The 26,899-nt window shown below is 34.1% G+C and overlaps 1 protein-coding gene across 2 annotated transcripts in view; it reads right to left on the bottom strand.

Moving 5' to 3' along the window:
• Positions 1-3,478: 3,478 nt before the first annotated feature.
• The window catches only part of INTU (inturned planar cell polarity protein), a 49,022-nt gene continuing 25,601 nt past the window's right edge, over positions 3,479-26,899 (bottom strand). For both annotated transcript variants that reach the window (XM_085318260.1, XM_085318251.1), the window contains 12 exons: positions 25,072-25,190; positions 24,324-24,413; positions 23,679-23,756; positions 22,347-22,536; positions 16,081-16,134; positions 14,502-14,564; positions 13,265-13,486; positions 12,296-12,718; positions 11,664-11,761; positions 10,772-10,961; positions 6,713-6,867; positions 3,479-4,399 (listed from right to left, as the gene is read on the bottom strand). In XM_085318260.1, the coding sequence (XP_085174386.1) occupies positions 4,288-4,399; positions 6,713-6,867; positions 10,772-10,961; positions 11,664-11,761; positions 12,296-12,718; positions 13,265-13,486; positions 14,502-14,564; positions 16,081-16,134; positions 22,347-22,536; positions 23,679-23,756; positions 24,324-24,413; positions 25,072-25,190 (1,794 nt within the window). In that variant the 3' untranslated portion in view covers positions 3,479-4,287. The remainder of the gene's footprint in view (positions 4,400-6,712; positions 6,868-10,771; positions 10,962-11,663; positions 11,762-12,295; positions 12,719-13,264; positions 13,487-14,501; positions 14,565-16,080; positions 16,135-22,346; positions 22,537-23,678; positions 23,757-24,323; positions 24,414-25,071; positions 25,191-26,899) is intronic.

Here is a 26,899-nt window from a genome sequence, read left to right on the forward strand (position 1 = left end):
GCCTCGGCGGCGCGAGGGAGGGAAGCGGAGGCGGCTGCGGGCGGCCGCGGCGCTGGCGGCTGGGCCGGGCGGCGGCCGGCCGTTAAGTGCCCGCTCGACGCGGCTTCACAGGGCCTCACGGTCCTACCTCGTGCCTCAGGAGCGCGTGTTGTGAGGTGCCGCAGCCTTCCTCGCCTCAATTTCTATGAAATGCTCAATATTCCGTGGCATACGGAACCTGAACCGCCACCACATAGTGATCTACAGGGCAAAAAGTTAACCAAAAGATACACCAAACAGGTAATTATTGGCAATCTGATGATCAACTGACAGAATACTGCACAAACTTTTTTTTTTTTTTTTTTTAAGATACCCCGGCAGTTAATATGTTAAATCTCATATCGTTATTATAGCACCATGGATGTACTTGCCTTGTTTTACATGTAATGCCCAAATGAGTGCAAACACTAACCTGCTTCAAGAATCCTGTCTGCCAAGTGAAAGCGGGAGTTTGCCACAGCATCCAGATGGAAGTTCAGAAAAAGTATTTGTTACGCTTCTGCCACCTGCTGCTTGATTTCTTCTGCATGAACAGACAACTTTTAGATAAAGTAGTTTTAAGTGTTAGTGTACAATTTTAAGAGGATCAGAACACTTAAGTGGTGGAGTGGAGAAAAAAAAAGTCAAAAATATGAGGTTTATGGATGGTAGAGAATAAAACTGCACCATATAAAAGTTTGGGGAGACACAGTTGTTCCCTCATTACTGACCCTTACGCTGTGCCATGCTGTAACTGCAATTGGGACTTAAGTTGCTCTTTTTCCTTCCTTCTTACCTGCTTTTATGGTGATGAAAAAAATGCTGAATTCTCTTTCTGATCAAGAAGGAGGAAGAAATAAAATGTAAGAGGATTAACTTGCTCTCATCTTTTTTTCCAGGCTTCCACACAGAGGAGTTGTGAGGTAAGAAGGCCTGACTGACAGCGTAACAGGAAAATCAGTATACAGTGACCCACTGATGTCCCCAGCAGAAACTCAGACTAACCTGGCAGGGAAGGAACAGGCTGCACTTGGGAATCAGAAGGTAAAACACAAGAGCTAATGATTCAGTGCCACACATGCTAGCAGATAACTTTATATTAAACATAATGGGCAAAAGATTGCCAGGTCTTATTTCTCAGGAGCCTGCACCCCTGAACTTTAGTCAGCAAGCTTTCCAGAAGCTTATCAAACTTTCCAGAAATTCCTGTGAATTGTGGAATCATACCCAGCTCCCAATAAAAAGACCCAAGGAATAAAAAATAAACAGGCCAAGATAGTGGTGTAAGCCAGAATACTTCCTGTTCATATCGAACGTTATGTATAATAAGTAAATGAATATTAATCATGTAATTTATTCCCATTCCATGACTGGTCAGAAGTACCAATACCTTCTTGGTTTGCCGTTATCAAGCTTTTTATAAAAAATTTTTTTTATTGCTTCCTCTCAGTCTTCTGACTTCTGTTGTGACTAAAGAAGACATGAAGCACTGTATTTGTTGAGTCAAACATTTTAATTGCTGATGGTTTTAAATGTTTTTTTGTTTGTATCTTACCTACCCATGAATTCAGTCATTCTAACACTGCTACTTTATACCCTTTCCCTTGTTTTTTAAATTTTTATAAGCAATCATTTAAAGGCAAAATAAATGCATTTCGTTTGAGCCAAAAGACTGAAGTTTCAGCTCCCTTAGTAGTTGTTCTCTATATCTTTCCCTGTTAGCATTAACTCTATACATCATGATTCACAGCTATAATTTTGCTAAAAGTTACAAAGCTAAAAGATTTGTATCAAAGATGTCTGGCAAAAAATTGCATTCCATCCTTTGGGGCTCTTTTTAAATATATTCTTTAACATCTACAAAATCTAATCTACATTTAGATGACTAACAAAATAACCAGTAAAAGTCTCCTAAAGTTCAGTATCAACAAGGCTAATGCTAATTTTGGAACATGTTTTATTGCTGTACTACACTGCTTTGAGCATATAAATTCTGTTTAAAGTGCACACTATTCAGGACGGAGTCTTCAGACTATACTCAGAAGCTTGTGAAGTTCCTTGTGAAGGAGCTAATCTAAATCAGTCATTGACTGCTTTAGAATGAGTCCCACAGTCCTTCAGTTCTTCCTCTCCTTTGCACACACATCTACATGTTCACATTTTTTTCTGCATTGGCTTAGTTATTTGTTTGGCCCAATAGCAAGCCATCCAAGTTTAACCCACTACAGACAGCAACGTAACTAAGCGTAAGCCTCTGTGCAGAGTACCTCCCATTTACTGGAGAGTTTTGAAGAACTGAAGTCAGCTAACAGTCTGACTAAGCACAAGAATCTAGATGGAGGTTACCTGTCTGAACACGCTGTCTTTTTAGAGTGTCTTATGAGTCAAACCGTATAGCCCAACCTTTAAAAGATAGAAAAAACAAACATCAGCAAAATGACACTTTTTAGTACAGATACACACGTATGTGCACAAACATACACATAGGTTCTGTAAAAGCTGTTAAACCTGCAAAGAACAGTGCAGCAAAGACTGCTTTCTTTTCTGTTTCTTCTAACTACAAAAAGATCCTTCTGTGTTCAAAAAATATGTATTTTAGAATTTTTAAAAGTTCTTTCAAGTATCATCCATTCTATTACATTATCCTTATTTTCAAGCAGTATAAACCTCACACCATTTCTTCATCAATTTGTAGATGAGGAACTCAGATAAAAAATACTGTTTTGAAGTAACTCAGTTCTGTATGTTTCACACTGAAATATAAAAGTTATTTGTTGTTAAGGCACTAGGAATTTCTGGGAAAAACTGATTTAACAAAACCTTTAGCATGTGCTTAAACTTAAGGCCCAAGACTTCTACTGCCTGAAATCAAATCAACTGTTAAGTAATTAAAAGGAAGCTGGGAGTCACTCAGAGTTAACGGTTATAGGCATTTCATTGACTATTTTAGAAATATTCTAAATGGTATAATTTTGTACTGAAAACAAAATTTCAGGATTTGATCATGGGAGCCTACATAACTGAGTATATTTTCATAAATACTTAAATTTTTTGATCCCATTGCTCTATATGCATCTGTAGCTACGAACTTGATGATAATCACTCATGGAAAACAAACAGAAGAAGGAGAAAAAAACCCAGCTGAACTGTTGACATGGAATGGGATAACATGCTGTGCAGATGGCCATATCAAAATGTGCTGGCTGGGGGGAAAGAAGTTCTGAAATTATACATTATACATTACACCTCTAGTAAAAATGCTTTAGGAGCAGTTAGTCTGTAGATTACAAACCTTTCAGCAATTTGCAGGTAAGCTGAATTCTAGATTTTGCAAGCATTTGTCTTCTCTTGCCTCATATAGATACAGCCTAACAGATACTTTTTTTTTTAATATCCAGTTGTCAATTATAGCAGGCCTAGCTAAATAAATATTGTTTAAATAAACAAATGAGAAAATATGTTAAGTACAAAAACTAAGGTTATATTTTACTGACCTTTGACAAATAAACATTTATTTATTATAAAATCATAAKAATAATATAAAAGTAGCCAAGTTCATGCATAGGTATCAAACAAAACTACCAACTACTGTTTTTTTCCCTACATATTTTCTTTTGTGCCTTCACAACTGCTTTATAGGAAATACAAGTATTTTTTAAAATAAAACTCATGAAATCAAGTAAAATACCAAACACGCTATAGCCCCTGAGTATGCAAAACTGTGTATTGGAAAAAAAAAAAAGATAAGCTGTTAGATTTAGATGGCTAAGTGCCATTAATCTGCTAAAAGATTTCTTTCTGGTTTTATTAACTGAAAATATTCAGGATTTTTCATGACCTTAGAGCCACAGAATTTTAATTAACTGGAAAATTTATTTTTTCCTTCATCACTGATTGCCAAATATTTAGAGAACACTTTGAGCCTATCAGCTTACCACTTCACATTGAATATTGTACAGTGAACACCAGTGAATGTACAAATTATGGTGATGTTTTCACGTAATAAAAATATCAGGATAAATAATTTGACAGTGTATAAAAATAAGGGATTTGGTTCTCTGAAATCTTTTTTAATGTTAAATTGATTAGATAATAAATCATAACAAATTTTAAACCTGTGTCATACCACAAGGTAGATTTACTTCTTTAAAAATGTTTAAAATATATGCCATAGATGGGTACCACAATTCAGTTAATTTCTCTTGACATGTAAGTACTATAGAGAGATTCCAATGCCGTGCAGGAGTGCTGAATAGTCAGAAGGCTCATCTATGTAGCTAAGCCGAAGGACATTTTAAAGGCCATTTCAACTGCAGCATCTGTGACTGAGTCATGAAAACAAACATAAAACTCCTGAGGTACTGGATGCAGGAAGAGTCTCCTGAAAAACAAAAGAGGAATTGTCATAGGCATTAGGCTTTTTTTCGTTGACTCTTCTAGATACCCTCGTTGTACTCTGGTGTTTCAGTAAGATGTTAAGTACAATCGTTGTATAAAACAACTAGCACATCTCCGCAGCTCTCCTGCATATTTTATTTTCATACATTAGATTTTTAAAATCAATTTAATCTCACCTCAGTTTTCTCAAGACTCTGTACAAAAAGTTTTTCAGGTTTTCAGTATCTGCTCCTGTGATACTGGTTTGTTTGCTGTAATCCAAATTTCAAGGCTACAAGCTACAATTAAGTTACTTGGGAGCAAATATTCTCATACTTGCTTATGCTTGAACTTAATATTATATTTTGGTAGGTACATTCCTACATGTCAACCCAATAGATTCTTTTAGAGAAAGAACTAAAACATGAAAGCTGTTAACATATGTACATAACACTGTACATAACAGTGAATAGCATCATAGTGAGAGTGACGGAGCACTGGCACAGGTTGCCCAGAGAGGTGATGGAGCCTCCTTCTCTGGAGATCTTCAAGGCCYGCCTGGATGCAACCCTGTCTAACATGCTCTAGGTGACCCTGCTGAGCAGGGAGGTTGGACTAGATGATCTCCAGAGGTCCCTTCCAACCTTACTGATTCTATGATATGTATATAGTATACTTTAGTATATAGTAATGGACTGCACCTGCAAACAACAGTCCAAACAACACATTTGGTAACACAGAGTCTGGAAAACTGATTTTTAAAGGTGACAACAACAGCCTAAACATTTCCCAGGATTTTAATCTTTCCAACCCAAAGAATAGCACTTGTAGGCACACATAAAGTACAGTTACGTCCATTCATTTATACCCAGAGGGATACGGTCTTTTTTTTTTGTGTGTGTATGCATTTTTTAAAAAAACTTCTTAATTGAAGGCACACAGGTCAAAAAAAAGCTCTGTTAGAGTCAATTTTTAAATCAGTATTCCTGGCCAAATATCATTATCTGTGGATGACATTTCCTCTCACTGTATTTAAAAAAAAAGTTCTTATGTCATATTCAGAAATGTATTTTACTGATTTCAAAGACTTTCCAATTTGTATAATAGTTTCACTAGTTAATAATAATAATTTAATGAATCAAGCATAATCATTTATCTTCCTTTCATCTCTTGCCCAGACTGAATCTGTTCTTTGTATTGTGAAAACAGCTTCTACCTTATCAAACATTTACATTTTTTCTTATGTTTATCTAGTAYTTATGTACTATCTAGTACAAAGACAGGTGATGAATGCACAGAAGCAGCAAAAATCCTATTGACTGTCTAATTATGGTATGAATATCTGCTTAATGGAGCTAAAATGTAGACAGTGCAAAATGTAGGTAGAAAGAGGAAACAATGCTGATGACAAATAGTGGCTATGGAATGTAGCTTATTGGCCTTGACTTAAACAATTGCAAGATTTTTTACATTCTGAACGATCAAGCAATGATGCAGGTTATTTTCCCATTACAGTGTATTACCTTAAAAAAATACTATTTTTAACATTTAATGCCTCAGGCAGTATGCTGTTCTGTCATACAAATTAGCCTTAGTTAGCTACATAGCAAGGCCTATATGCACCATTAAGAAAAATCACTTAAGTTTAAATAATAACACAAAGAAAAAAGCACTATCAATTTGCAATGGTAACAGCAGAACATACATGTATATTTGAAAGCAAATTGAGGAAAGTAAGTTTCCTTTCCAAATTTCTTCAAATGAACTGGTAGATTGATTTGGTCTTCCCAACTAAAAACCAACTACAATTGTTCACTTCTGTTTCTTTTTTTCTAAACTACATGCATTCCCTTACTCATTGGTATCACTGAATCAGCATTATGCATGGGAGCAAGACAGATGGGATTTACTTGCAAAGCAGAGTGAAGAGGTCAGAATGACTATGAGAAATATAGAGAAAGCAAAGGGTATTAGGGTAAGATTACAGCACTTTAGCATGTCTATTCAGCCCAGCATGGAGCTGTGCAGTGGTGTGCTGAATAGAGTGTGAGGTCTTTGTGATAGTTAGACATGACCACAGTGCTCGCCTACGTTGACTTACTCTGTCTTACAGCAGTGGAACCACCCAGATAAAACTATCCAAATACAAATTCATAGAAGTACTGATACAACTTCCCAGATTCCCGAGCAAAGGCAACTTAGTCAGAGTCAGCTCAAGTACTACAATACGCTACAGTTAAATTGATTCTTGAAGAGTACAGTGGCATATTCAAAATAAGACACTTTGAGAGAAAGATACATCTGTCTTTAAACTTACCCCACAACCCAGTAACTCATTGTTGGTGGTGGTTTCTTCTGATCATTCCAGTTATCAGGAGAGTACTCAAACAAAACTCCGTGTTCTTTTATTATATCTAGATCTTCAGCTTCTTTGCTGAATTCTGAAATCTTACCGCCTGTTCTTTTCTTTTTCTGTAGAACATAGGTGAAGTATCAGTACGGAATGAAATAGTTTTGTTCAAAAAGCAGAAAATGTAACTGCAGTATGATTTCTTCAGGAATCTGTGTTAAATGATCTTGCTATCAAAAATCTGGCTTTAGAAGACATAATTAATTTGCTTAGATACGATTCTTTTCTCCACAGTTTTGTAAGTTTGGTATTAACAAGCTTTTTTATATGATACAACTTAGAGGTAGACACATACTCTCTTTTTTGATTTTTTTTCCTTCATGCTGAATACCATTCTCTTTAATAATATGTCTGAGATAATACAGCGCCTTTAAGAAAAAAAGTGTATTAAAACAGTTAAGCTCCCCCCTTTCTTTCTCTCAGTGCCTCCCTAATTATAAATTGTGGTATTAAAAGCCTATTCAATAAACATGGTCAGGCAGGATTTTTTTTTTTTTTAATAAAAAGTTGTATTTTGTTCGGAGCATTTCTTGCCCTTATTCTATATGAGTACATAGCGTGTACAAAAAAAAAAAAAAAAAGCTTTTTCGTTTTCATTGACTTTTAGGGCTATGCTTTGTACAGAGCTTTTGAATAAACCTTGTAAAAGTTCCAGGTGTTTATAACTGAACTCTTGGTCCCCACTTGGTGAGGATTAAATTGCATGCACAAAAACTACTTTTCTGTCTTGGCTGTGTCGGGGTGCTCAACAGTCCTGTGAGTCCAATGTAGCCRCTATGTCTTTTACCAGAAATGAGAGGGCAAAGAGAGCAGAATGGACACAGAGTTAGACACTGGGGGAATTTCAGAATGGTTCTCCATTTGTCTAAATCTTCTCCTGCTGAACTCAAAGGAATTTTATTATTATTTAGTGAATAAATATCTACATAATAATGAAAAAAAATTTCTTTTAAGCATGAGAGGCATAATGACATTACAGAAACAGAAGTGGAGATTCCTTTGAAACAAATCTGTCTCAAATCTCTAGCAATGTGAAAGAGAATTTTGTCAAGCCAGATTCCACTCTGGTTCCACTACAATCCTTTCAATGAAAATTTTGTTCCAATTAGTTACTTTGAAGGTGAAAGAAAAGGTTTTCTTGAAAATAAATCTCAAAGAATTTCTGTCTGCCATATGCAGAAGCAGAAACCACTTCTTTCAGTTTGCCTATAATGAAGATTGTGGAGCTGAAGGTCTAGAAGAGCAAAGATGGTGGAAGGTATCACAGCAACTATCTAATGTCTGGCAAGAAAGGGTAGAAAAAAAGTGAAATGCTCCTCAGCACTTCTAAAAAAAATTGCTAATATTTACATGAGAAAGCATATTTTAATTTCTCTAAACACGTTTTGGATTAAATTGATAAAGCACATTCTAAATTACTACTAGTTTATACAGTAGAACAAGTTTCATAATAGATGACTTAATCCTTTCTGTATCTTTTCTTAGTATATAAAATTGTCTCAAACCTAATTTTTGTCAATGTTGCTGCTGAGAAAACATAAGGAACATGTCAGTACTGAGTCTAGTATTTTCCTCTCCCCTCAAAATGGTGTAGTTATCTCAGGCAATTTCCAAGTTGACATTTGTACAAACGTATTACGGAATGTCTTACACTACACTATTCATACTGAAAATAGTCAAGGAAAGTACAGAAAATATGTACATTAGGAGGGGGTTATATGAGACAACTATGAAGGTGATTTAGTCCTATACTTCCACTTGCATTAAAATTTATTCTGTTTTTTTTCTTAAAGTAAGACCATTTAATTTAAAATGATGATTTAAAATGGTAACTTAGATGATTATTTAAAATGATAACCACCTATTATGTACAGTGAAGTATATTTTACAGTTTAAGACTCCAAAGCTTATTTTTGCTCAACTTCAAATTTATTCAAATACATTTAAAAGTTAATTAAAAGGTAGTGAATTGATTATTGATCATTGATTATTGATCAGTTTAATTGCCGTTATTTTGCACTATCTGCACAATTCCCTAAATCCTAATCTACAGCAATATTTTACTGATCTGAAAGAATAAGCAATATGATAGTATGTTTCTGTGTTTGATTTCTATTAGTCATGCACTATGAATAAGGAAAACCTCTAGTTCTTCTTTTGCATTGCTCTTACGTTGTAAAGCAAGCTGGCAGTTATCAGCAGTAATTATTGCAGCCAACATACAAAATCTACCTCAGATTTGTTGAGTAAAACCACTCCAGTTCCCATTGCTACCAAGCTGTCTTTTACAGGTAACATAGATTCTGCTCTACAAGAAAGACTTTACACTGAAGCACACGTTCATTAATTATTTGTAACCTTCAGGGCAGAAKGAACTCAGCAGCTACCTACTGTACTGACACATGCCTAAAGAGGCAGGAAAAGCACATACTGATGTAGCTGTGGCCCAAATAGAAGTTTTCACTTTCAAGTATGAGTTTTCACTTTTTGGTACACATGAATTTTCATGGTACACATGAATTGTTTCTTTATTTGGATATTTTTGGTTTGAAGTAAAAATTGGAAAAAAACTTCTCTTTAACAGTTGTTACCAAAGGCAATTTGATCTTTGTCCCTCTGCTTGCTTTTGAGTTTTTGTATCTCCCAACAGATGTGCCCAAAATACATGATTCATTGTCAAAATCCCACTCAGCCTGAACCTCAATGTCATATGAAACTGACAAAACAATCCACTAACTTACTTTTTTTCCCTAATACTTAAAAATCCTATATGGTTTATGAGGCTCATCAGTCTAATCAGAAGTGATTCTTTTGGTAAYTTCAAAGAAATATGAACAAAAATTATACTGGCATTTGCAAACGGCATTTATTCAAATTGTATTGTTATTTCCTATTCCTCATAATCAGCACTGCACTATTGGCAGAAAGTCTGCAGCTTAGGGCTGCTACTACTTCTTTTTTTAGCTTGGATTGTCACCTTAGAATCTAAAAATGCAACTGATATATAGCATTCGCTGTATGTTTATATGCAATTATTTCTCTTTCCTAGAGACTAAACRGGTTACAAATTAGGAGCAGGGATGATCTGTTAATCTGATTTGATTCAAGTCAGTAAAAATCAACAGTGCAACTAACAAACCAGGCTTTTAGCAAAATAAAATGTGAACTGAACAGAAAATAACTGAGTGCAGTGTCTCATAAAATGAGACATTTATGCCTATAATTTAGATCATCTTTGGCATCTTTGCAAAGAGGAGAAGCCTCACCTACACTGCCATCCCACCTAATCTACGATCCAAAAGAGCTTATCTGGCAGCATAATTAAAAGTGATTGATCATTACAGCCAGTCTTCTGCTAGACAAATACCTCCTGAACAAACTATTACAAGCATGAGCAGGTGGAAAATGTGTAAGTAATCGTAGAATGAATTACTCTCTTCCCTTCAGAGATGCCGCCTTCAGATCATTGTTCAGGCACACTGACACGGAAGTGATGGGAGACTGCACTGTCACTGCCTGTATGAAATAATTTCTGGAAGAAAAAATAGGATCAAAATTTCCCTTACTGCCAATATGAAACCTCTCCAAAGCATTAAAATGGCTAGAAAACCCTTCTTTTGCTACTTCTTATAATTCTTGAACCCAGCGCGTGAAACTTTTTGCTAAGTTACAAGCAAGAGTCCTAATACCAAATGGAACAAGAAAATGCTATACTGGATACAGAGCATATTTATTTTGAGAGCAATTTTAGAGGGGCAGAGGGTGCTTATTGCATGCCTGCTTGGTTGGACAATCAGAGAGAGAAACTGCCCTTAAGAATAAAGATAACAGGTACATTAAACAACCACAGACATACAGAAAGTTTTTCCTGCTAGTGGACTGTTTAAATAATGAAGTGGAAACAATCTTGAAGCACTGAGTTGAGAATATCAGCAGAAAAACAGAAGTAAGWAAAAGTTTGCATACTTCTTTCTTTATGGACTGCTGGAATACGGAACGAATTGAAAGACAACAGCGATGGAAATTCTCAATTAACCGAGGGTGGATGGAGCCACCGAGCTGTGCTACTTCTTGATGAGTTGGAGTAATAAAGATTCCTTGCATTGTTTCCAAAAACAGGTAGTGGAAGAGGGTATTCTCAGGACCAGATGTCAACCTTCAAAAATGGAAATTTTATTTAATATTCAAATAATTTTGAATGATTTTTCAGTTACACAACATATGTTTCTTAAAACAGAATTGTTTCTCTGGTAGCTACAGTAGAGTACAAAAATTGGTAGAGATGTTCCAAAAGTGCCTCTTTCTATACCAAGGAAATCCTGCTAATTTGGACTGTTAACACTCAAAAATTTTTTTAAAAAAGTGACTATGGCACAAGTTATATACTGCACTTACATTCCCAACAATTCTTATTGAAACAAAGAAAAACTGAAGGAGAAATAAAAGCTTGGCAGGGGTAAGGAAAGCTTTTTTTAAAGCTCAAACACACACCAAAGCTGTCTGTGCAGTCACAAGTGACAAGAGAGAACTAGGATGGTCTTGGCTGTGTTGTTTTTGCACACCTACCTAGAGGTACAAAGAGGTACAAGGTATATGTGCGGTCCCAGCAGACTCATTTACTTGAGATTCAAAGATTATGTATGTGGAACATGCATGCGTTCCAGGGACATACTCTTGAGAAACATCTTTCTTTTCTAATTAACAATCTCCATTAAAGAGCTTCACTTTTTAGAAGCTTTGCATAGGAAGGTTTTGGTTTGGTTAAAAGTATTCAAGAACATGTGTGACCTATGTGTCTTCAAAAAAAGCATATGAATATGGCCTTAAAAATGGTGTACTCAAAAAAATTAATTCTTACTTGATAGTGTCATAAAGTTCTGCATCTTTCTCTGAMAGGTTCTTTTTAAGGTTTCCTAGATGAAATGGATTTGGTAGGGTATGTTTTTTTTTAGAGACCTGAAAAACAGATACACAGATGAATTAACAGAGAAATCACACTCAGTGAAAAAAATAAAAGAAAATACAGTATTATTGAAAAAAAATGCTCAAAACAGTTGCTTCAACTTGTATAAATGTATTTTATATGCTGTACTTTAGTTTGGGCTAAAATGGATCAGGAGCAGTTGTACAACTGTACAGCAAATTGTCCTGATCACTTCTGTTTATGCTATTATTTTGGAGATATTCTTCATTTACTTTTGCTGTTTGCAACACAGCTGTGCCTAAATTAGTCATCCACATACCAAAATATTTAGAAGCAATGATAATCAAGACAAAAGAAATGTGATGACTTTGAAGCTGACCCAAAATTTAAGTCAACAAAAGTCTTTTCTACTGACTTCAAGGCCTCTACATTTTTTTAAACTATGTTTTTCTTTAAAAGTTAGTTATTAAATTTTTAAATAAGTAAAAATAGTGTATCTTAAATAAATTACCACCTCCCTCAGGCCCACCAGAATGTTACAGTTCTCTTTGTCCCTGTTCTCAGACCTGATCTGATACAGACTGCAGATTACTGCTTCCATCTTCTGCAGGACCTTCATTACCACGGTCAGGTGACCCGCCGGTTCTTGTAGGACTCGGCTTACATGCCGTTAAAGAAGAGTCACCAAACAGGATCCTTTTGCTTGCTGGAGCAGTTACTGTTTTGGAAGTACTTTGTAGCTTGCTTAGGACGGGTGAGGTTGTCAAGCTCTCTACTTTGTCTCGTGTTGCGGGAAGGAACCAGTCGGCACAAGATAAAGGTGGAACGGAGGGAGAATCTAGCCTTTCTTCTATGCTGGCATCTATTCCTTCCAGCTGAAGTATTGTGGCTTTGACTTGATCTACGTATATGCAGTCTGGTCCTGGATTCCCAATAGCTTTCGATGCACAGCCGCCTGCCTCCAGCAGAACACATAGCATGAAGTGTCTCTGTAAATACGGAAGTATGAATATTAGTGTTTGATTTAAAATATGTATACTGTATTAGATTTATATCTCATCTTATATTTGGACAGAATACAGCACTATGTTCAACAGTTCTTCCTCATCAGAGCTTTGTATTTTTTGCTGATTTTTATTTTAAATCAAAATCATGTCTGAGGAAATCTTTCTGTGACCATGTTAACCAAGTTACAAAACAAACATAAAAACTATCATATCCATACTCATTAGTTGTTTTAAAAAACACATTTCTTAAAAAAAATCTGAAAATACAAGATTATAAAAGACATTTGCAACTGAAGTAAACAGAGATAGAAATAATGAGAATTTGTAATTAAAATTGCAAGTTTTATATCTGTTATTTAAATAATTCTATTCTCTAAGAAATGCTATCCTATGAAACAGCTATAATAAAGCTATTTTKTAAAATCATTGAATTAATGTACAGTAATGTATGATCATACTGTACAACAGACAATATACAACAGCAAAACAGAACATCAGAGACTGGGCACGCTGGAAACATTAACTTACCAAGCCAACTATCAATAAAAAGTATCTTGCTTCAGGTTCACCATATCCTGTAAGACTTGAAGCATCACTTGGCTGGATATGATGATGTGGAAATACTTCCCGCCATATTACTAACTGACCAATCTTCTGTTCAGCTGCCAAGGGTAACAGACAATAGTGCCGACTATATAAACCTATATCAATAAGATCTTCTTTTGGCAAGTGATTAGCAATCAAGTAACCCTTAATTAAACACAGAAAAGGAAATACATTCAGTAAGAAATAAAACAACACATCATTTAATAGTACTTTTCATATAGAGATATATGCTCTACACTCCTTGAGATTATAAGATTTCTGGCCGGGAACTATGTTTTGGGTATATGATTGTACAGTAAAGACTATTCTTTAGTACCATATTTGAAGAATCTAAATACTGAAATATAAACAAACAAAATTAACAAAAATTATCAAAGACAAACAGGGAAAGGTATGGTTTAATAGTTTGCAAAATAGCTACTGACAAAACTAGCTACAGAGTTAAGGTGTTTTAATTATCATTTCCTGCCTACCAAAATATTGAGCTGTAACTGTAATTAATAAATTTTCCAAGTAAATTATATAGTACAACAGTGTTCTTAACACTGATGGGATTACAGTTGGAGCAAAGTTACTGTAGACATTTATGCTGACAGTTTAGTCCCATAGAACTACTGGCTTGCATGAAAGAATCCTTGAAATGTAAATTGTCTTAAAGCAAAGGCTTTATCTTCATTTTTTTTCCATATTGCCGCATTAAAAAAAAATATAAATACAAATGATGCCGAAAGTGAAAAAAAGCTGTTGATCCAATTTCTCAAGTCTGTGATTAAAGACAGATTAAAGATAGATCACCTGTTGTCTTCTTTTAAAAAAAAACAGCAACAAGCAAACCCAGTGCTATTAGACTRTCATACAGTCTCRTTTGAATTGAGTCATTCTTTACTGTCTCTCTTCAATCCTTGAGCCATATACAACAAAATTTCCATAGAACAAAATACTTGTTTGAAACTGCTCTTACTAACCACATAGTACATATCACTACATGACATGAAATACTTTACACTGTTAACATGTTTCAGTTTTAGGTCTGGTTCAAGCATTACACATTTAAAGCAATCTTATATTTTTCTTATTTATCAGATTCTGCAAAGAGTTAATGCATGACTGAATTAGATTTCCATTGTATTTTCTTAACCTCTAGTCTTAATAATATTACCTTGTAGAAGAGACAAGAACCCAAAATCATATATAATCTTCTCATGTTGTAGTAATCTTCAGACTGTGAACAAGAGCATGGTATAATTTCTAATTCAGAATTTTTCTTTCACTGAATGAATGTAAGTAAATTATTTCCAGTCAGTGGTAATCAATGTCTTTTTAATAAATTCATTTTTTATTGTTTCTTTTTTTTAATCACTATGACATCAGAAAGGTAGTGATGGCAGTGGAACAGAGAGCTAAGTAATGTATGAAACTTTTAGCTTTCATTATTGACTTTTCATCAGTACAAAAAAACATTTTCTCCAACAATTTTTGGTTCAGAATAGCAATGCTCAGGTTTCCTAAGTTCTTATATTTCCATAAACTATTTTTGTAGGATAAGCTAATTCTCAAAGTTCTTAACAGTGCAGCAGATGAAGCATAACCATTGACACCAGAGGGTCCTCTTAGAGCAAATCTTCCAAATCAAACCTTTTTGTGTGTGTGATATTTGAACTGTTACCTAAAATACACCTATTCATTAATCTTTTCATGTAGATGCCCAGTGCTCTCAGATTCATTACACTAACTTTAGGTGGGTATTGCATATTTTAAACTAAGTGAGTGCAATTAATTTCTCTGTAATAAATACTACTTGCAGACATTACTTTCTGTAAACATTCATCCACTTTGTTTAGTACAGTGATTTTTCTTTGTTGTGACCCTTTAAGATATAGGTAACAGTTAAGCAAGACAGATTATGTATCTGCCTACCTTGTATTTTCCAATTTAAATACCTTTTAGTTATTAAGAATGCCGAAATTTTTATGCTGAATATGTGATTAAACATATTTTCTTTATGTCTTAGTACACTTACAAGAACATAATTTAAAAATGAATGTTCTGAAACACAGGTTTAAGAAATTCCTTTTTTGTAAAAAACAAACCAAAATTTCAATACATTTTCATCTTACCATGCTATATATGCAGAGCAAGTAATACTCAAGTAAGCTACTGTCTTCTCCTTACACTGTTAGGATATGTATAGCTTGTATAACTTTCATAAAACTGGTTTAAGTTTAATTCTTAGTGTGCCACAGCAGTTGTCACTTATATTTGCAATTACTTGAAAAGGACAGTTACCTATAAAGATTTTTTAATTAAAAAAAAAAAAAAAAATGCCACAGCAGTTGTCACTTATATTTGCAATTACTTGAAAAGGACAGTTACCTATAAAGATTTTTTAATTAAAAAAAAAAAAAAAAAAAAAAAAAAACAGCAGCAGCCAACAGGTATACTAAAATGAGAGTGTCCTTTTAGCTAACATAGACTATGGGCTTGAATTACAGTAGACCATGGATTTTCAGTGACTAATCTCATAACACTATAATATAGTTAAAACGTTAACCATGGATAAAAAAATGGGTAAGATTGAGATACTTATTAGAACAAGAATAATATAGTACAACTTTGCTTTGATTTCCACTTTACTAAAAAGGTAGATGGATTTGGAATTACTGCTTTTTTAAACTACTGAATATGACCGCAGCAAATAGATTCTCTGCGCTGCAAACAAACAAACAAAGAACATTTACCAGCTCTGCAAAATCAGCTGCTTCCAGATCACTCAGGGCTGTGTCAATTTCCATCTGAAATATTTAAAGAGTACATTTTAATAGAAATTTCCAAGATGTTTACTTACAGTAATAGCATCGCTCTCTTTAAATTGCTAGTCTTATAAGGATTGAAAAGTATAGAGTGAATGGTAAAAATGCATATACTTATTCACTAACAACATCATACATCAAGAACACCTCAATTCATCAGACTAAAGAAGAATCTTTTCAATTACTGTATATTTCCCTCTTCTTTGAAATTGTAAAATCTCTCTGCTTGTCCGCCTCCTGAACCCACTGTGCYATACAAAAGAGATGTCAATCTTCCCTTTGGCCTGCATACAAACATGAAGTCTAGAGACTATGCTTTGAACACTGGAGACAACCCTGAAATCTGGCAAACTTTTGTATCCAACTGAGTTGCTAGAAAAATCTTATTCATGATGGATTTAGTTTCTGTGTCTATAGAAGTTCCCCAAACTTTCTCACACATTACTTTTGTTCAACTGAAATAGCTTTAAACTTGTGTTATTTCTTCAGTTATAGAAGCTGTTGGTTAATTTAAGTTTTGCTAAAAATACTGTCCTTTAAAGAACACAGTACTGGCCACTGAAGTTCATGACATAAGTGTGCTACTTAATGAAAAGAACTTAAAACCAACCGTGATGCACTTAGGGGGCTATGTAAACAAGCTGCCTCTAACTGAAATATAAAAAATTTTTCAAATTCAGAGAAATTTCAGCTAGGCTGTTGGCATTCAGCAACTAACTAAACCCTCAGCTTTTCCCCCAGTTAAAATTTAAATGGTTTTCTGTCCAAGAAAGAACTGATGTTCTTATTCTTATACTCTTTATACAATATGAACATCTTCACCAAAACTTATCTACTGGAAATTTCATCTTCTGCAAGAACATAACTTTTCTTGAAACTGTGGATGACCTAAGATAATTTGAGAAATACATGTTCAAATCATACAGATGGAATAATTAAAAAAAAAATCCCCCTAAAACTTCAAATTTCACAAGAAAGAAAACTTGCAAGGTAAAATAAAGATCAGAGTGTCGCAGAACCCCTCTACAGAAACTTAAGAGAGAGGAAAAAAAAAAAAAAGAAAAACATGTAGGAGAAAAGATTCATCACCAACTAGCACAAGAAAAAGTGTTATTTCCTGAATAGGAAAAAATGCATGATAGTAGTTAGAGATGCACTAAGTTAAGTTTGAAACACATTAGATTGCTGACCGACTATATTCTGCAACTACATGTTGCCTAATCATTTTATTCCCTTCAGTTACAGCAGCATGGATTTTCCAAATACGTGGATGGGCACGGAAAGGAGTATGTACAACCCTCTAGATTTTTCACTTAGTTAGCAGATTTTTGTCTGGAAATCTACAAGCTTACAAATATTTTTTGTCCTTCCATAAAAGAAAATTTCTCAGACTGAGAAACTGAGCTGAGTTTGAGCTGTTTCATTTGCATTAAAAAATGGCAAACACTCACGAAAAAGCAAACTCTTATTATGATAAGGCTAACATATTTTTAAAATAATTCCAGATTAATGAATTCTTTTTGCCCTGAATTTTTGTAAAAACTGCCATACACATACTGACTTAAAAATTTTCAAACAACCGTTCAGATGATGTAGAAAATATAATCTTAAATGCAGAGTTGAAAATATTTAAGTATCATGAAAGCAAGATGAGTCCTAGATTCAGTAGTGTTCAAGACAATGGAAAATGAAAATGCAGTGAACATTTCTCAGTGTTAGTATTTATCCACTCCAGGCCCAGAAATGAAATGACTGAAAATATAGGAAGTCCACTGTCACAGGAGTCCTAAGGATGATTCATCTAATACTAAAGTAAACATCTGAAATAGATCAGACRAATTACTACTAAAATAAATCAGATTAATTAAAGTGCCATATTCTCCCTATTTACTAACAGGAAGAGTTTAGGATTAGTGGCTCAACTGTAGCCATTTGTATCACAGATCTAGAACAAGGTGAGGCTGATGTCTTCACACACTATCAAAACAAAAAGCAGGTGCTTGGAACGTATGAATGTTTAAACTGATGCTAAAAAAACTCCAAAGCGGTTAAGAAATATGTCACATTAGAAACAACTGAAGTACTAGAGCTAAACTAGTACTTCTAGTACTAGTGCTAACTAGCTGGGCAGACGGTTAAGTACTTTCTTGATAAGGCATGTACATATGTGCTTTCTCAGAAAGATGTCTTAGATCATAACTTATTTGCAAAATATATTATTAATTCTCTGGCATGTTCTACACATGAGAACATGAATAAATAAATAAATATTTTTCTGTTGCTTGGTAAAGAGAATTTGTAGCTCTACTACTAAGTACTATTCTAGTACTATCTACTAAGGTAGATAAAAATCTTCAGTTTCTTGAAATTATCTCCCAGAATATTAATAGATTTATTATCATTAGGAAATTGCTGACTGGATTATTTAATTTAGAGCAGGCAAGAACTTCCAAAATACAGCTACAAGCTCTAAGATGCTAAGAGATCCAAAGGTTTTAGAAATTCAGGATTAAAATTACTCTACATAAATACACACAAACTATCTCCAAAACTACCTTTAACAGCATCCTGGGAAATGAATACGTTGTAGAAACAGAGCTTTCTGATCTCCACATCAGATTTTGTGCTTGCAGCTAGTACACAGTTTAAAGTCATAATTGGTCTGAATACCAGAAAGAATCATAACCATCACTTGTCACATGTAGTCCAATTAACATTACAAGTTATAAGCTGCATTTAGGAATAGCTAATTTAATTCATACTCCAAAGAATGTCTGCAGATCTGCTTCCTGTTGCAGGGTCAAAATAAATGAGTCTCTTCCTCAGTAACATGTGATTTGCTATATGTACATGGGAAAAGGGACAGAATTCACATTCATTCATAAACTGACCATGTGGTTCAACAAGAAGATTTCTTTTGAATTCTGTTAGCAGAACATATTTTTAAATAATAAAAGGAAGGTTCTATTTAAAATATGGAAGCATAAAACAGAATAGTTCTCAGCATGCTATTATAAATTTAACTGTAGAGCTCCAAACCAGCCAAATAATCAATATGCCTTTTCTAGCCTGGGATAACGATGCTTTCAATATATATAATGTATATATTTGATAATGGAAATAATTGTTGAACAAGCCATCTTTAAAGCCATAAAGGGTTTTAATAATACTATTGCACTAAACTTGGATCAACTTGGATTAGTTTTCTTTACTAAAAGGCAGACTACGTTAAAGTTGGGAGGAGGGATAGGAATTAAAAAAAAAGCAAAATCTGAAACATGATAATGAAAATGTTTCTAAAACTGTGTGTCTGGTACAGTACTCCTTCAGTGTTCATTGTCTTATGCCCTATACAACTATTTATCTTTAGAAAATACACAGTACGTTTAAAGCCAAGTAAGATGAGGAAGTCCAGTTAAAAATTCACACCAGCTAAAAATGCAGGTTTTGTTTCTAATGAATTTTCATATTACTGTTCAGTCAACAGTAATATGCAAGTATGCATATAATATATAGTAAAAATGACACTGTAAAAAGTATGTGATATACTGTGCAAACCTCACAGGTCAGAAAAGGAATGTATTGTTACTATTGTATGCTTTGGTTTAAATTTGTTAATGGGAAATACCTGCATTTCAAAACTATACAATCATTGTAACCCAACTGTAAACATTCTTATCCAAGACCAGTATGCAATGAAGTGAGATCATATTCTGACAGCTTACAGTGCACTTAAACCACTGATGAGCCTATTCAACAGGGAGGTAGGGGCTTCTTGAAAGCAGTTTGGAGGGGTTAATAAAAGTTCAGTTCATTATTAGGAGAGAGCAGGCCCAAGGATGCTTATGATAAGGTGGAATTTCTGACACCTGAGTCTGAGCAGTGATGCAGGACTGGAATGCCTTTACCCCATGAAAGCAAAGTAGGTTTTGGAACTGTCTTCTTTATAAAAACAGGTCCTTGGTAGGCACTGAGTATTGACACTCAGAAGACTAGCTGCTTTTCTATTCTGTTCATTGTTGGTAAACTGCTATGAAATAGCTTGTTCAGAAGTGGATTGTTTTCATTCAAGCAAGACTGTTATAATACTGTATTATGTGTTTTACCACAACAAAACTTCTCAATATTTCAAGGCCATTTTAAAAGTCTTTGTTATCTGATTGTACATATAGTAAATAAAACTTGCACATGTATCAGTGAAGTAAAATATTTTCAACTAACTGGGGACAGCTTCTTATGTAATTGAACTTCTTGGTTAGAGTTAAGGTAGATTTGATTTTAAAACTATAGTTTAAAAATTGTATTGTGCAAAGAAGGATAAGGAAAAATACACGGTTATAGGTAGTCTTTGTAATTATGGTGAACCTTGCCACCATGTCACTTATCACAGCCTAACTTTATTTTGGTGAGTGGACCTTACCCATCTTCCATGAATAGTCTTTTACGCAAGAAAATACAGAAAATAGGAGTAAGTTGGCCAAAGAAAGGTTTTACCTACTCTATGCTACACGAACATCCCAGAAGGTATTTTTGATGAGACACTTAAAACCAGTCATTTCTTCATGATCTCTATGTCTTGAAAGTACAGATTAACTTATGTACTTTTAGAAAAATAAAGCAACAGTCAAGCTGCACCTAGCAAAACCCAGCATATATATCTGAACCGACTGTCATATTCTAGCAGTGCCTTACTTGGAATACATAACTTTCATGTAGTGATGTTAAGTCTRTATATAACAGACTATAACATTAAAATATTGAGAAAAAAGCTGGAAACTAGTAGCCCTTTGAAGGGGTAAGGGAAATTTTTTTTGTTTGCTTCTAAACAAATGCATACAAAGTTGTGTTATTAAAGAATACATTTGAAATCCTAATTAACAAAAAATATCCACAAGGTTTTAAAAAAGATGATCTGTGTACATAACAAGAACAATTGTAAAAGAAAGAAAATGTTTCAGAGAAACTTTCTGTACATAAGACAAAATTACTAGCTTACTAGCTTTTGTCCTAAATGTAATTTCATAAAGGTTTTCCGCTACACTGTCTGAGGACTGAGTCTGTTCACTTTGCAGAACTTACTATGTTGATAAAAGATACTGTAACAAGCTTGTCTGCCAACTACATTCTGCAGCACAACTTAGACTTGCTTATCCATGCAGAGCCAAACCATGTTGGAACAGCATTACAGAATCTGCCACCCAGTAAGACAAAGCTTTTCTATTTTAAGCTCCTCTTACAAATTTTTTCATTTTGCATAACTTAAACATGTAATTCAAAATATCTGATTAAATGGAATTTGTGTCGGCCTCAACAACTCCACTGCTGAAATCAAGATCATTTTCCCTAGTACAAAAATTGTTACAACTGTTTCACTTGGGAGAGATACTACCCTTAGGTAGTTTGTCTAATAAAGTCAATTCTATTGTATATATGGAAAACTACTTCACAGAAGACTTGAAAGGGGTTATGCAGTACCCAGATATATAGCATATATTATTTTTATTTTAAAATTATTTCTTTACTAATAATTATCCCCAATGATCCCTATATTAACTTGTTAAAGTCATTTCATGAAATTAAGGTTTAAGACTGAAGGCTGTATTTGCTACTTACTGTAATCTAGCTTTTCTCTTACAACTGCTTAAAGCTGAACTCTATTTTTACTTGGGAGGTAATCAGACACTATCAAATGGTGCAGAAAAGGTGCAGCTAGATGGTGCCAAACAAATGTAGTATGGGTATTTATTTTGATTCTGCAAAAGCTTTTTATAATTCTCCTAAATCACAAGCTGCACTTGGGCTTCTGGAGTAATATTTTCTAATGAAAAAATATTTATATGCTCAAAATTAARCATAAAGCTACATACCAGAAATTTCTATCCCCACTGTGTTTGCAACTTGTTAAAGATGTTTTTATTTAAAAGAAGGCTTAAATCCTTTGTCATGCTATCTTCCTAGATAAGTGTCAACTGAAGCCACCAATCTACACTTATAATGGCAATGTTTGCTATGGAAATGAATGCATACTTCAAAACATAATCCATAGAAGGATCTTGCAGAAAAAAATGGATGGCCTCAGATGGCTAAAGCACTTATTTAAATTACATAATAATAGCAGAAGGCATATCTAAGACCTGTGTCAATTTTTTTGGTCTCTCATAATTCTTCTTGAAGAGATCTGAAAACGAGATTACCTTGATTTCCTGAGGCAACGTCAGCCAGCGCAAGCCTGGGAGACTGTCTAAGAATAAAGCACTGCAGGTATCATAGTGTTGAGCGCTGGGGCTGGCATTTGCATTGAATCTTGCAGGCTGAAGTGCTCGATGGAAGAACAGGTTGAAAAAATGATCCAGGCGAGAAACATTTTCCACCTGGCAAAAAGCACTGAACAAACATGAACTCCAAGTTASAATAACATCAAGAAACTTGGAACTTGTTTATATAACCCTTTGTGCTATAGCAGGCAGTTACAGCATGATACTTCATTTGTATTTTTTTTTGAACATCCACTGTAAACACACACACACAAAAAAACACTAGGCTAGTATCCAGGACAGTACATACACACAAAGAAAAAACTAACTAGCTAAAAGCAGTACAGTTTCATAGTAGTGTCTTAGAGTAATTGAAGATGAGACAATGATTAGCTTTTTTCCTGGAAAGTCCAGCTTGTTTTTTATTTTAATCGTTTATTTAACTACTTATGTTACAGATCACTGTGTTGTAACACTCTTCATGTTCTCTTCAGGAGATGTGGAAAAGTGATGATTCTAATATTCTAAATGGCCTCCTGCATTTGTATCAAAATTAACTATATTGCCTCTCATATTCAAAGCTGCAGTTTTTTGAGATGCATTTAGTCGCCAGTATAATATATAAAGTTGCTCCTTGTTGTGAAATGACATGAAAAATGTCATGAGAAAAAAAATAAGGCCTGATACTATGTCAGATTATTCTKTCTAAAACATTTTTCTTTGTTAAACAGCACAAAAATAATATAAATATTATGATTTTCTCTATGGCATACACACTTTAACCCTGAATTGAATGCAAGTATATGAATAGCCTACCTTGGCAATACTATTTAGGTTATAGTCAGACTGAAAATTTTCTGGATGATTTCCAAACACAGAGGAGGACAGTCACTGTGCCAAATAAAGTTGAAAACTCTAGAGTGTTTATTTTATTAAAAATACAACACTGAGATTTATATATATGTTCTGCAGACAGTCCTCTGACCCAGAGGGTAACATTTGCAGAGTGCTGTTGACATCTGGTGACTGAAGTTATGTGAATGACTTAACATAATTGGGGACAAAATTTTCTAAAGTAACACTTAAAGATAGTTTAAGAGTCTTACTAGTATAAAACAAAGTTGAGAATAACAGAACCCTGTTTTTGCATAACTGTAAATGAGCATGCAAAAAAATCCATGTAAATGTTGAAAATGGATGCTGGCCATCTTCTTGAGTGAGTATCAATGAAAAATAAGGGCCTGAAAGGAAAATAGCTTAGAAAGAACTCACTTGTCTAAAGAACTGTACATAAACTTTAAGGTCTTCACAACATCTGCAATCATGTTCCTCAGTTGAGAAAGTGGCACTCTAAACAAAAATAAAAAAATGCACATCTAAGTTTATATAGGTTTAGCTCTATTATGAATTAGCAGAGGCATTTTTGGCAAAGCTGCGTTCTTAACTAGTGATAATATTGCAAGCAAAAATACTTTATAGGACTGTATAAGAGATTTCCTTTGAGTGACTTGCTCGTGATCGCACAGAGATCAGTAGTAAAGCTGAAAATAAAATTTCAGGAGTTCTTGCCTCTTAGAATAAATAGATACGTAATATTACTGCAGTTATTCAGTAATACCTAATCAGGACTTGATTTTATTAAACACTGAAAATTACAAATCTCCAGCCTGTGTGTTTCTGAGACCTAGTAAGACCAAAGGAATATATAAAAGATATGAACGAAGTCAGTCAAAAAAATTCATGAAAACCAAGTGGGATCACAGCTATAGAAAAYAGTTGAAGTAAAAGCAGTACATTGTAAGCCCTCCCTTTATCACTTTTTGATAGGAGGAKAACAGTGCAATCTGAGAACAATATTTGGTAAAATGGGAAATAAAATTAAAAGGAGGGGAAAAAAGTATTTTATCTGAAACTCACCTTTCTTCAGGAAGACCGATTACAAGCAACTTGTCAGCTTCTTTCCAGTAAACAACTTGAACCAGTTTTTCACATAAGAAAAGGGAGGAACTAGAAAAATTAAGCCATAACTACTTCTATTAACACTATGAAGTTATAAGAGGTGACCATTATGTGTCATAACGATTCACATATTTTATATATGAAGTGTTATGCTAATTTAAAATAACATGCATGAAATTGGGCTAGGTAACATATTAATTATTACAGAATTCAAAGAGCCTCCAAGATAAATTGCTAGAAATGCTCAGGATTTGATTTCTATTCCAAGTAAAAGATTACAATAGTATTATCAGTATTTTGGAGTACAAACATAAAGGATTAACAATCCTCCTCTGAATGATTCAGAAGATGCTCTTTAAAGGTCTTCCTGTCATACACCTGTCTAGCTTTAACACCACAGAATCCCAGTTTAGAAATTCTTTAAGAGATCTAAGGAAGGGATCTAAAATTAATCTCACTAAACTAAAAAACTGAATTGTTAACACCTATGACAAGGGCCCTCCCCCCACCTCCCAAATCAATATATGTGCACTATATATCCAAGCTAAGCGGAACAACTCATGCTGTTCTAGTTAAAAAAATTACTGCCTAACAGATGCAGTCACTCTTGTTTTATCTAAAAAAAGACACACAACCTATGTGTGTTTTTATTTACATGGGCAAATTCATAAAAGAATAAATATATTTAATTTCAAAATGATTCTACCTGATAATCTGGGTACCAGTTACACTTTCCAGGATGTCACACAGTGTGAGAAATATTCCTCTCACACTTTTCAATTTTTGGGATGCTTCTGATATGGGGTACTGATAAAGAATTTCTTGCTGTGAAGAAATTTTAAGCTGTTAGTTAAGAAAAGCACAAAAAAAATTAACAAAACAAGCTAACAAAAACTTTTTACTGGCACTAGTTTAAAGTACATTGTTTTAAATGTTAACAAATCTGTTTTCAAGAGATTGCTAATATCTGTATGGTTATTTCAATATTTAAATTGTTATTTAAGGGCCACATTGTCAATCAAACATACAGCTCTTCTAAAATCAATAAATAAGAACACGACAACTATATTTTTCTATACAAATCCCTACCTCATCACTTTACATGTATAGCACAAATATAACTGGGGTATATACTAAGCTAGTACATCCATCATTAATAATTTTATCACCAAAACTCTGACTGTTCATGTCAGCATACTCTTAAAGACATCAGCTTCACAGCAAGAAGCTGGAGGTCTGTAAAGATAAATATTTGTAACAAGTATTTTTCTGTCCAGTCCTTTAAAATAATCGTTACATAAGCATTTTCCAAAATTTTATAGTAATTATTTCAGCAAACTTAAGTATATAATGTAAGCAAACAAAGGTTTCCCCACATTTATTGCCTTCTGCAAAATCATGACGGGCCAGAAATAATGTGAAATATTAAACATATCCAATGTGAAGAGGACATGATATTATCTTTCTACACAAACAAAAGCAACACTGAAGTCCCTGACATTCCTATTTTATGTCACTAAGCACATGCAGGCAGTGCCAAAATCTGTTAGAAAATTCTCTTTCATCAAGATTAAAAAAAACGTAAAGTTCCATTACAGAAGGACTTGGCAACTATATTGAAGGACCTCTGCACTCTTACCAACTTAATTAGCTCTACTTTTGAATACTCTTGAGGAACAAGGATTTTTTTTCTTTTAAATCAATCCCTCAGCAGGAAAAAATGCCATTTCCTAATTACAGCATTGCAAAGGGCTAGAAAGAAACCCTTTTTTCCCCCCTCCTTGAACAAGGACCTTTACACGAAGTCCATCTGAGAAATATCTATACACTTTCCCAGCGAAAGAAAAAACAACTGTAACAAAAGGTTGTAGCTCCACTAGATATATGTTAATGGGTTAGCATGATTCAGCACATACCACCCACAAGAAGATCAGTTTTCTTCAGAGTAAGTTGAAATGTGCCATTTTATCCAAAGAGTTCATAGGCCAAGGACAATGAAATTGATAAATGAGAAATAGCCTATTTTTCAACAGGGTAAAATAAATAAATAAATAAATAAAACAWCCCATCTCATTCTCCAAAAAACCCACAACTCAAAACCCGACCAGAGCTCTCAAGTATCTGAACTAATGGCTTCTCAACCAGTTYCCCCTTTTTCTTTCTATTTTACTAATTTCTCAAATAATAAAACACCACACTTTTTTCCCGATCAGTGCTGTCTTAACAACAAAAGAAATGGCTGTCAGAAATTTTGTCAAAACACTATTGACTAGCTAAAAATCTCCTGCAATCTTCACAGGCAGTGCACTGACAAGGTATGTTTTAAGCTGTATTTTGCACCAGACTAAAAAGAGACAATGGACTGTGCACAGGTGAAAAGACGACCATGAACTTTTAAAGACTGATTCAGAAACAATAAAAACTGGGAGAAATGCTTCAGAAAGTACACAGTCAGTGCCTGTATGAACCAAGTTATCTTAATAGCTACTCAGTAATATCTACTTTGTAAGTGTACTAAACACAAGCTTCCAGTA

This window comes from Rhea americana, unplaced genomic scaffold (assembly GCF_003343005.1).
Source record: "Rhea americana isolate MKP2758 unplaced genomic scaffold, rheAme1 scaffold_116, whole genome shotgun sequence".
NCBI lineage: Eukaryota > Metazoa > Chordata > Aves > Rheiformes > Rheidae > Rhea > Rhea americana.